General features: G+C 39.2%; 1 protein-coding gene across 4 annotated transcripts in view; it reads right to left on the reverse strand.

The window, feature by feature from the left end:
• alk (ALK receptor tyrosine kinase) overlaps positions 1 to 12,102 on the reverse strand; it is a 485,678-nt gene that overhangs the window by 65,652 nt on the left and 407,924 nt on the right. For all 4 annotated transcript variants that reach the window (XM_026152849.1, XM_026152846.1, XM_026152847.1 and 1 more), the window contains exon 6: positions 3,661 to 3,792. In XM_026152849.1, the coding sequence (XP_026008634.1) occupies positions 3,661 to 3,792 (132 nt within the window). The remainder of the gene's footprint in view (positions 1 to 3,660; positions 3,793 to 12,102) is intronic.

Below are 12,102 nucleotides of genomic sequence, written 5' to 3' on the forward strand. Positions count from 1 at the left end.
GTTGACCCACACAACAAAGTAAAGCTATTTTTCGGCTACGAGCCGACAGGGACCCCGCCGTATTAGTCAGAGGTCCCTTTACTACAGTTCGGAGTCGCGGACCTTCAGTAATAGTAATAAATCACACAGCAATAGTACATTCACGTTGTTGTAAAAAGCATGATAATATATTAAGTAATCCAAAGTATTCAGAATACGTTACTGTCATTGAGTAATGTAACGGAATACGTTACAGAATACATTTTGGGGCATGTATTCTGTATTCTGTAATGGAATACATTTTAAAAGTAACCTTCCCAACACTGCCCGTTGCTCCTTATCTGACTTTGTGGGCTTCATCGAATTATTACAGGCTACAACATTTTGATTTAATGTCCATCAATGAAACCTCAACTACTGTTAACCAAGTATTTAGGGTTAAGCATCTATCTATCTATCTATCTATCTATCTATCTATCTATCTATCTATCTATCTATCTATCTATCTATCTATCTATCTATCTATCTATCTATCTATATGGTTGTCTAATATATCAGCAATGGTTGACTACTGACTCCAATCTTCTATTTTCAGTACGTTGTAGAGAAAGTCATAAAAAAAAAACCCACACTTAACTTGAACTTGAGTTTCAATCTGGCTTTTGAGTCTCGACAGCCTGACTGAGATGAATATGATATGTCTAGAGGCCAACAAATGTTTTTAGTTACTTGATCAGAGGGCTGTTTCTGATACATTTGATCACCAAATTCTTTTAACTTTCACATTATATTGGTAAGGTTTTGAACCAGTTTGCCAATTAACTTTCTGGCAGATGGTTCTTTGTACCAACAGATGACTCGCTAAGCACCTTACAAAAATAAATTTTTGTGCCTTTATTTTTCTACCTCTGCCAAAGGAGGTGGGGCTTCTGTGTGTAGTTGCCATTTCTTTGTTTGCCCGTCGGCAGCATTAAGGAAAATACTGTCAGGTTGATTTGCTGTTAGAGAGGTGCAGCACAGGCAAAGGAAAAAATAAATAAATTTCAGAAATCAAAGTTTTGAGCTCTTTTGGGCTCTTCATTCTTAAATGACAGATTAGAGCAACTGTAAATGAAAGTCGAAACAAGATAAGTGATCAGATGTGTTACGGTGTAAGACTCTGGATTGAAATGTGGTGCAAGGTGGGTAGCATGGTACAAACTTCACTTTCTGGCGAGCCAGGGGACCTGAAACAGTTTACAAAATCATTAGGGTTTAGGTGAGAACAGACACCGTAACAAGCACATTAGTAGCTTCACCTCCATTTTTCTTGGTTACAGTCCCACCCTAATGCATTATTATTCCTTATGAAAAACAACTAGCACTTCACTACGATTATTCTGCCATAAGAATGTGTCTTGAACCCGTTTAAACGATCAACCAGTATTGTTGTTTCTCTTGCGGTGTCATCAACATACACGCTAGGAGAAGAAAAGAAAATTAAAAGAAATCTGTCTTCAATTTTGCAACTTTCTACCGCATCGTGATTGCACCAGACACCTGGTGGGAGGCAACCTGTCTCCAAACATTCATGGTGTGACTCGGACTGATTGGTGAAAGTCTGGAAATAACTGCTGCGTCATTAATAAACACAGAAAGGTTGCCAACATGTTCCAAACTAGCAGAGTCAGCCTGCGCCAGTGAGCGTAATGTATCTCTTTGCAGCAGGGGACTTAAATCAAGTGGTTGCATTCTGCTGAAATATTCTTATGGAAAAACAAAGTGATCGAGCTACGTCATACTGCAATAAAATTTTTGTCCTGCAGCAACTACGTCAACATTTTTAGTGGAATTTCTGTTTCAGATCTATGAGATTCTGGCTGGACTCTGATTTGATTTGTGATTTTTTTTCCAGTTTATCATCACAAACAGACTCCATCTAATAGCAAACTTGACCCCATGCAGTCACCAACTGATAGCAGACTGACTCCCAAAAAGGCAATCAAAGCTATCACAGATAAACAAGCAAAGAAAACCATCAGCACTAGCAATACTGCAGCAGAGTCTCAAACATCAGTACTGTGAATTCCTACATGGATCCAGCTTTAACAGCATTTTGAGATGGTAAACTAGTGTTGGAAAGAAGTGGGGTGTCTGCAGAATTTCAGCAGACTCAGGCCAACCAGAGGAAGTTCTCTAACAAGGAGTGTAGGATGTGTTCATGTGTAATGATGCTGAAGTAGGATGGCGAGGAAGAGCCACAGGGACTTGGTTGTTCTTATATGTCAGGAATCTTTGTGATTGACACATGCTAAGTTTGTTCCTCCGGCCTTCTTTCTGCTTTTCCCCCCGTTAATGAACTTTGAACAGCTCATGAAGGATTTAAATAGATCAAATCCAGTGACGATAACTTGTGGATATCACAGACAATACCGTATCAGAGAGGGAACGCTGTGATTTAGCCAGCAGGGGTGATTATTACAAGTGGTAGTGATGTAAATGGAGCAAATATAGAACTTAAGCTACAGTAGTAGAAAAGTGTAAGGATAGACTGAGGAATGAACATATGGATAATTAGCCCTTGTCCTTAATTAAAAAGGATAAAGACTGTTACTTTTAAAAAAGCAGAGACGGAAACAGAACCTTAATTCAGAGCAAATGACAGCTGGCCTTCATGCCTTCATGCACTCTCAGCATTACAAAAGCACAAAGTGGAAAAGGTGTGCGGAAATGCACTCAGAACAATCAGCCTCTCTCTGCAGAACCCATTAGTTTGTGTCAAATATTACACATGAGTTTCCATGCTCTGTTTGTTACTGATGTACGAGTGTGCAGCCACCAGTCTGATTAATGTCTTGAAAACACAATTCAGGAATATTGCTACGACGTGTACAAACCGGCTTTGTGTTTTACTGATTGTTACTTATGCTCAGATGTCCAAGTAAATCTTATGAAATCAAAATGTTACATACACATTGTATTCAAATGGAGATTATACCCCTGAGTTAGCCCCTCAGGCCAATTAGGACTGATAAGTCCTCCTCCAGTAGAAAGAGAGACGGTGCCTGGCTGGGATTTTCACCCTCTTATCTTTCAGCTCTCATTGTTAGCAAACCTATACACACGAGGGAGCAGCCATCATTTTAATAAGCACCACATGGGAGGCTGACCTGCACTGTGGGCAAATTAATTTTGCTCAGTATAGTATGGATGAAGAACTCTGAAATCAAGCTACAACATATGTAGGGGTTAAAGATCTCAACGGCGTGGTTATAAGTCACAGAAACAACACAAATACATTCAGGTAGGACTAAAAAAAGATCCTCGGGACTCACACGCACATAGACACACACAAACAGCGAGGCCTGGGGGACTTCACTTGTGAATGAGATGTCAGCATAGTTTGGTAGTGTTCCTCCTAGGCCTCGAGAAAAGCACAAAACAAATGTGCAAAGAGATAGAAATAACAGCTACAGAATATGTCAAGGGTGAGAAATGCTCGCCAAGCTGGCTTTTTTTTTATTGGCCTTTCCCTGTGCTTCTCTTTCAGGAAAAGCTCATGAAGACGCTCCGTTGCTGCTCTGCTGGGCAGGAAGCAACAGCTTCATTAAAGGAGGCTCACCACAGCTGACCGACTTCAAGTGCGCTGTTTTTATCCAAAAACACAGAAAGGGCAGCGGCCCGTGCGTAGGGTGTACTCACGACACACGTTGCCTTCGTCGTCGCTGAGCGGGCAGTCTGTACTGAAGTCACAGAGTTTGTCCAGTGGGATCTCAGGCCCGTTGTTACAGTGGTACTGGCCTTCCAGTGTGATGTTCATGCTGGGCGAGGATGCTAAACAGAGAAGAAAGAAATAGAAATTGACATAATGGTTTGCAGGAGATATTCTAGCACTTTGGCACTGTGTGTGAAAACAAAGCATTTTCACAGCTCAGGTAGAGTTTAGGAGATGTTTTGCTTGTTGGCAGCAGAATCAAAAGAATGCACTGCAAAAAACAACAAATGACAAAAACCCCTCATCTTTGGAGAGAAGGAAAAATGTCTCCCAATTTAGGTTTAAGTTCAGACTGATGTGTTATTTATATGTTATTTTCTTGCTGACTCAGATAAATATACGGTTACGACATAAGAGTTTATCAGTGAGTAATAACGGCTAATATAACCCCTGAGTGTAAACCTTGTGTTACATCAGCTGACTGCCAGCACCATCATGATCAACTTGGCTTACGCAGTATGAGCATCTGGCTTTGAATACAGTACACATCCATCAGACAAGGAACACAAACACCAAAGAGAAAAGAAAAAAAAAACATGACCCAGATACAGTTAGCAGATACACATGGAGTGGGAGAACACACATAATAACAAAGGCACCAATTGATATCACCGGTCTCAGCAACTCAATTGTAACCAGGAGCATTTGCATATCTATGCAAATCAGAAAAGTGATATCTCACCTTCACCTTAATAATCAGAAACTGATCACAGCAAAGAGAACAAAACAGACAGGCGGAAAGAAAAAACAAAAAAAACTGTACACTGATGGGAATCTTGTTTTTTTCCAACGTCTCTCATGGAGGAAAAAAAAATGGGAAGTGATTCTTATCATGACTGACTGGCTGCGCCTACTGTAGTCTGCCCTTGATCTGTAATATGCAGATTTGTTCTCTGCTCAGATGAACTTGGAGTTAAAGCCTGATAACGATTTCAAGGCAGGAGAGGCAGCGTGCAGCACAGGCTGGTAGCTGAGACAACTATTCGGGCAAAATTTCATCATGAAGTTTGTAATGAATTAACTTTTTGTTTTTCCATTTTGCATTGTGTTCTGCGTGACATGATGATAAAACCTTTGGCACCATTTCTGCATCACAGGCTTGCAGAAAATATGCAAGACCAAGTTAAATTGCAGGATAAATCCACTTTTATAATCCCTTACTCTTTGTTCGAATTGATTTAGGTTTATTTAGATGGCACCGAGTGACAACAATAGTTATCTCAAGGCACATTTATATAATTTATATGATAAACACGCACCAGCATAACAGACTGAAACCAAATGACACCTTATAAGCAACCACTTAGCGACAGTAGGGAGATGGAAAAAAATAAGCATTCCGTTTAAGAGCAAGAAATCTTCAACAAAGGCAGTTTTTCAGAATGCTTTTTGGACACCCTGATAATAAAGAAATGCAACAGTCCATCCTCAAAGTTGGATTTAGTGTCTCAGGGTGATACTGACTAACTCTGAGACAGGATTTTCCTCAATTTTATGCTACACTTCACTATAGGTTGAAAGAAGCGGTCACAGAAACATGTTTTGTATGTGGAGTGAAAGACATAATCTTGGCTCATAATATTACAGGAGGTCAATATAAGTAGATACATTGCAATTATTACAATAAGCCAGTTTCATTCAGGTCCACAATAATCAAACGAATATTTGAGCATGCAGTTCTTTAAATTTAAAGATATGACTTATTTCTGGAACCTCCATCTCCTTCCATGCCCATATATGGAAATCCTGAGCAGCCATCAGTGAGGACAGAAGGAGGAGCTGGGGTGGAGATGGGTTGCAAAGCAGTATGCAGATGCGCACCAGGTATGGGTCAGCTAAAGGAGGCTAAATATTGAGCCTTATATGAGATTTACTAATTGGAAGTATAGAAGGGCATCAGCTGGGTTGTCAGTTGATGTGGACTAGTATTGATCTGCCTGAACTTTGTGGCCAGCCATAACTAATGCAATGCGGGATTTTCATCTGAAGTGAGGAGCAAGTTAGAGGTGATCCAGGGCATTAAGTCTTTAGATTATCTTTATAGTTTAATTACTTTGTATCATCCAGCATCACAGATAAGTATAGGCGGGTAACTGCGCAGCACTGGTGAGAGCATTGTTTTAATATATCACTGGCTTAAACCAGTGAAAGCCACAAGTCAATATGTATGTCAAAAGGAAACAAAGCAAACAGCAAGAAAAATGCTAAAGCTCATTCATCCACAATATTAGTATCATATTTTAATGAACTTCTTGCTTTCAGTTCTTTCAGTGCACCTTACCAATAAAGGCTAATAAAAAAACATAATTACTATAAGTGGATGCAGGTGTTGACATAAAGAACATAAAGATGTGGTAATAGATTGAATATGTCTCAGATAACATTTGGATAAGCAAACATCTAATTAGTTGCACAGGAATTACTGTCTACTTAGTGTGCAACATTTCACACTTATGCCGTATTCTCACCTCTTTTTTTTTCTCCCACATTGTGGTGGAGAAAAACTTACGGCCCAGCAGGAAACTGGCACAGTGAAGTCTTTGGCTTAGAAAGAGAGGGTGCCATTTTTATTGGACAAAACACATTAGTCAGAGGCCTCCCACAGCACACCATTGTGGTAAGAAAGTCACATTAACATGTCAGTGAGTAATCCAGTTCAAACCCCTTTAAAGCCTGGCCTGATTAAATGACTGATAACGAGTCTGCTTAATGTCAGTGTTTGTGAAGTGCATTCCTGAGCTTTGTTTTGTTTTTTTTACAAACTAAATGGAGCACATGCTTGCACACACGAAGCTGCAGACTCGCTAACATGTGAAATTCACGGAGGAACGGAGAAAAAGGCAAATACAGTATTTTATTCAAATGAGGGTAGGCGAAGTCTTGTTTGCCTAGCGCCCAGTGTGGGGGTATAGATGTGGTTTTGCTATGTGTATTCAGTCATGCTCAACACATGTATTATGCATTGCTTGTGCTCACTGGCTTCCTTTCTGTATAATGTTGACACCGCAAGCTGAGCGATTTATCAAGAAAGGGAAAAAAAGTTACCAAGAGTACAGTGAAGCCTTCGGGCGATGTATGTAAATTCATCGATTTATCTTAGTTTGATGACAGTGGAGTAAAAAGTATCAGTATAAAAGTGGCAGTGTCACTAACTTTAAGCTCCTGAAGCAGGTAAGAGCAGCCAGATGTGGCTGCCGCACTTCTGGCCTACCGCAGTTCTTAAATCACACTTGTCAGATTGTGAAAACAAGTGGGTCAGTGAGGGATGAATTGCCTGTGGAAGTAAGTGAGTTTTGTTATCCTTGTGCTCATGGGGCTGGCTTTGCTTTGAAAGGGGAATGATGTATGGATGGCAAAAAGCTGGAGAGGTGACTGGAGAGGGCACAGCTGCTGCTGGTAAGTGACAAAACATACAGAAACCCACTTGTGGATTTTAACTGAAAATCCACAAGTGTGTTTAAGATGGTTGATCTCATAATTCAGGAAGCCACCAGCTACTGTCTGATGATCTAGCGTCTGACCCCAGAGGCTAAATGGTCAATAAGCCAGTATTTCAGGGCAGTGGAGTCGGGATATCCAGATAGCAGAAAATAATTGTCAGGTTCAAGCCTTACTATTCTGTGTGCCGGTCATTTATGAATGAATGTATTTTCTAAAAGTTAATTTTAAAAAAAGTCATTGGACACACTGACCTATGAATCATCATTCATAAAAAAAAGCCAGCATTGTGTTTACAATGTGCAGAATGTACAAAACAATAAAAAAAAAACAAACTGGAGAGGCCGAAAACACTACACAGGACCTAAGAGATGCATCTGGACCTTCAATTGATCCATCTAACGTTCACTGAAGCCTCATTAGTAATGGTCTCAATAGAAAGGCGGTTATCAAAGAAGGGGAAACAGGAGAAAAGGCCAAATTACACAGGAACTGGATTGAAAATAAGTCTTAAGGAGTGATCAGCCATCTATAAAACATGGTGAAGGTGCTGTGATGGTTTGGTGTGGAATTTCAGCCAGTGATGTTGGGGATCTTGTAAAAACTGAAATTAGAATTATAAGTGCAGAAAAGTACAGTCAGATTTTGATCCACCATGTAAAATTTGGCAAATATCTGATTGGTAGTGGCTTCATTTTTCAGTATAATGATCCCTTACCCACTGCCAGTGCAGTAAAAGCATACCTAGATAGAAAAACACACAAAGTAACACTATCAATTATGAATTGACCTCCTCAAGCCCAGACCTCAACATTATTGAAGCAGTGTGGGATCATCTGAAGGCTGCCAACATCCAAAAGGAAGCTTTGAATGGCCTTCAATAAGCCCGGAGAACTCTTCCTGTGGTCTATTTAAATAAATTATAAGAAAGCTACCTCAGAGACTTCAGGCTGTGTTGAAGAATAAAGCTCTTCATACCAAATATTGACCTTAAAGCTCACTAAAACTGTACAAACTCTATTGTATGTGTATATGCTGTATTTTCATATATGTTTGGACATTTCAATAAATTGATGCACCTGTTTCCCATAGTCCTATGAAAATATAAAGAAACAGGGGGAGTCTTGGGACTCTGGCACAGTATTGTAGCAAAAACAAAAAGAAATTAAACCCCTTAAGTCTGATTGCAACAAGTGCAAATCCCTTTAAGGCTGGGTGCAACATTTGCAAGCCTCTCAACTACGACGTTTTTGAAATGTAAGCATATAAAACTTTCTTAAATCGCGTACGGCTCTGAAAGGAAAAACACGCCGCCGTCACAGCGGGTCCTAAAGGGATATTCACTTTTATCCAGTGACAAAGCAAACCATTTCGGAGTTCAACAAAGATGCTGGATTTCTGTCACAGGAGGGGAAAAGAGCTATGGGATAAGTTGCCATAAAATTACACAAATATTCTCAAGACAGACTCATCGTCTCGAGACAATTCAGCCTTTGCTTTTTTATATCTGCACATTATATTTTCAGTGAAATTATGTAGAACATAAATGTGCAACTTCTTTTTCCAAAATAATGCTAGCGGCATCACTGACTTGTTTTCCAAGCTCGACTAGATTTCAGAGTCAGAGTCGGAGGATTGTACTGACACTGGTATCCAGAAACAGGAGAGACCGTTAGAGAACACTTTGCTGTTATATTACTTCTCAGCTATGGTGCTTTTGTGTAAGGGGAGTGTGCTGAACCCATTCTTCACAATCTAAAGCATTCAGGTTATCACAGCTGACTGTTAACAACTATTAATGGATGACTGGTGAACAATTAACAAGTAACTAGACAAGAGTCATTTAGAAAGTACAATCAATAGGCAGCGGGAGTCACTTCACTAGTCCATCATAGTTAAAAGCTGCTTCCAGAGAGAGTGTGCAGGCCTCAGTGTGTCACTATTATTTAATTACTGCTACGTGACTTGTTGGATATCCTGGAAGACCTTCTGTATCCTCTGAGGACATAGTAAACAGGGGGAACAATATTTTGTTTTTGTATGCCAATGTAAAGTCTCATTAAAACCTTTTTGATAACAGCTCTGCAATACTTTGGATCTGAGTGCTTTATCATTTCTCTAAACAGAATTAAATTAATTTCAATTTAATTAAAAATGGGGAAAAAGAGCAGCTTTTAAGTTAAATATGGTTTTTGTGCATTTCACTGCCAGTTGATCATGTTTGAGTTCAGACGTGTGCTCAGTGGAGTTTAGCGTTTCGTGTTTGTCATCTAATTATAAGCCAAGTTGTTCTATTTCTTTTAAAAAAAACAACCTTTTATTCGTGCCATCTGCTTACAGGATGAAAATCGAAGAGGCTTCATCTACAAGATCAAAAGCAAAATTAATTTAGAGCACAAATTTTGAAAAAATGACTTAGATGTCCAAACATGTCTTAAATGCAGTTTCCTAAAAACCTGTTGAGGTCACTGACTGCAAAAATGTGCAATTTCTATTTATTTCTTTTAATGGTTTAAACATTGTTTGAATGTGCTGTTTGTCTCCCGACAAATGTAGACTGAATGTAGCAAAAATTTCATGAAAATGAAAAATATAGAACTTGATTAATAATGTGTAAACAAATGAATACACAAACATCTCCGGCCAACCAAAAGATGAGAAGAATAATACTTAGACAAAGTTTTAAAGTCAGAGAAAACATTTATTTGCATTGGCTCGTGCCAAAGCCAAACAATGGCTTAGGATGGGTTTTCTGGTTCAAGCATTTCCCTTATGGCAGAAACTGAAGCACCAGTGAGCTCAGCTGAAATCAATTCAACAATAGTACTTAACATTTTAGTGTTTTTGCATAACCCTAATAAAGATATCGCGTTTAGATTCCACTGATAGAGACATTACACTTGGTGAGATATCAAAAGATCTTGCAAACCAGTTTGCCTTGCCATTTGAATAAAACTTCTGACATGGTTTGGTGGATATCGCTTGTAGATTTGAATACAAACAGACGCATCCTTGTTGAAGACAAGCTGCAAAAACACAATCTGGAGTCATAGAGAGGGTAGACTCATCCAGAAATTAATATGGTTTTTGTTTTCCTACAGATGAGCAAGCACGTCAGTCACATCGTAAAATCCCTCTGTGTGCTCTAAAACAACAACAACAACAAAACCAGTCTGAAGAACCGCCTGGCTTGAGATCTGCTTGTGCTTCGTGTGGATAGAATGCCAATAAGCAGAAAAGGAAACACAACAGAAACAATATCTTTGCAGACTTGATTGAGTCTAGCAGATGATTCAGCAGTAGTTAGAAGTGATTTATCCGATTTTGGTCATTCATTACTTCGCAATCTTCCATCTTAAGTGCCATAATGGTGGCCTGTCCTCTGTCACAGGGGACAAAAATCTAAAGGAGCCCGAGCACGGGTGGTGCAACTATCTTGCCACCCCATTAAAGGCAAAATTTAACGATATTTATGGAGATTTACAGTGGCTGCAATACTCAAGATGGATGCAGCTGGGTTTCCCGCTGGACAGTCGACAGGACAAGAAGTATTCGCTCATGAATTCAATTAACTGCACACAGCCACGCTCGATTGGTCCGAGCTCTGCCCAATCACTATCACTATCTGTCATGCTCCCTGCTGGAGAGAGCCGCACACACTCGAGCAAAGACGGAGAGGGAAAAACATCTATTCTACACTCCTAAGATTTTTTTTCTTTTTTTACTGCAGAAAAATGACAGATATTGTACTGAGTGTAAAATAATACGTGTACAATATTGTTGGATTACCCATCTGTTTTTCTTTTTTTTAATCTTATATACACACCGGACTCAAACATTGTCCATACATCTCTACTTTTTAGGTTTATTGATATTTTTACTCTGTCTGATCTAAACTATAAATGACAGACGAGATAACAGCCTCAAAACAACGAGCAAGGAAACACCGACGTTATTGAACTGGTTCTAAGAATTCTCAACTACAGCTACACAACAGAGGCCACATTGAGTTTAAGGCAATGTCACAATGTAAAACACTTGGCAACTCTTGAAAAAGTTGAAAGACAGACACAGCACTCTTGATCCGAAAAGCCAAGCATTTTGGCCTCTACCATCTTGGGTCTTTGAAGTGACTGACAAACTGGGGGACACACATATGGCAGCAAGTTCACCAGTCTCAAGATTGCATTACTGCTCTATTGTCTATTTGACTCTACACTGGGACAAATTTACAAAATGATTAACCAAATTAACATTATTATATACTCAGTCTTCAAAATCACAGATAGTAGATAGATAGATAGAGGTAGAAGGATTCTTTTTCACCCTATACACTCAATCTTTATGCAACCTTTGAAGGTTGAAGCGACTTTTGAACTGGCATGCTCTATAGTAATTATTTGTGTTATTGCAGTAAATACACACTGGACCTGGTACAGGTGCAAGGTGTGTTTTGTGTGTCACACACTGTGTCCGCTAGCTAAAGTTACAGTATTTCCCACGGAGAGAAAAGAGTGAACACTAACTTTACAGACAGAAAAAGATGTCCTCATTTCTAATCACATACTGGATCTGTATATGTCTTTTCATAAATTTTGTAATTTAATATTGTAAAACGTCTGCAAAACAAACATAAGTTATACTTAATTTCTGTAATTCAAATGTTGCATGAAAATACTGGAGTTTCTAGCAGGATAAAAAGGTTAGTTTTCTGTACTGTGATGGATTTAGAGTGAAGAACAGTGTGTTGGACTGGTGCACAATGGCTGTGGTGCTTATGGTCTGTACTCAGTTATGTAGCAGAGATTAATTTGCATTTAAGCTTATGAAGATTAGATTCATTCACTGAATTCAACCTTTATACGTTTGGTACAAAGGTAGTATAAACAGAAGGCCCGGGATCCTGAATCGGCCCAGCAAAGACTCCAGTC

This window comes from Astatotilapia calliptera, chromosome 19 (assembly GCF_900246225.1).
Source record: "Astatotilapia calliptera chromosome 19, fAstCal1.2, whole genome shotgun sequence".
NCBI lineage: Eukaryota > Metazoa > Chordata > Actinopteri > Cichliformes > Cichlidae > Astatotilapia > Astatotilapia calliptera.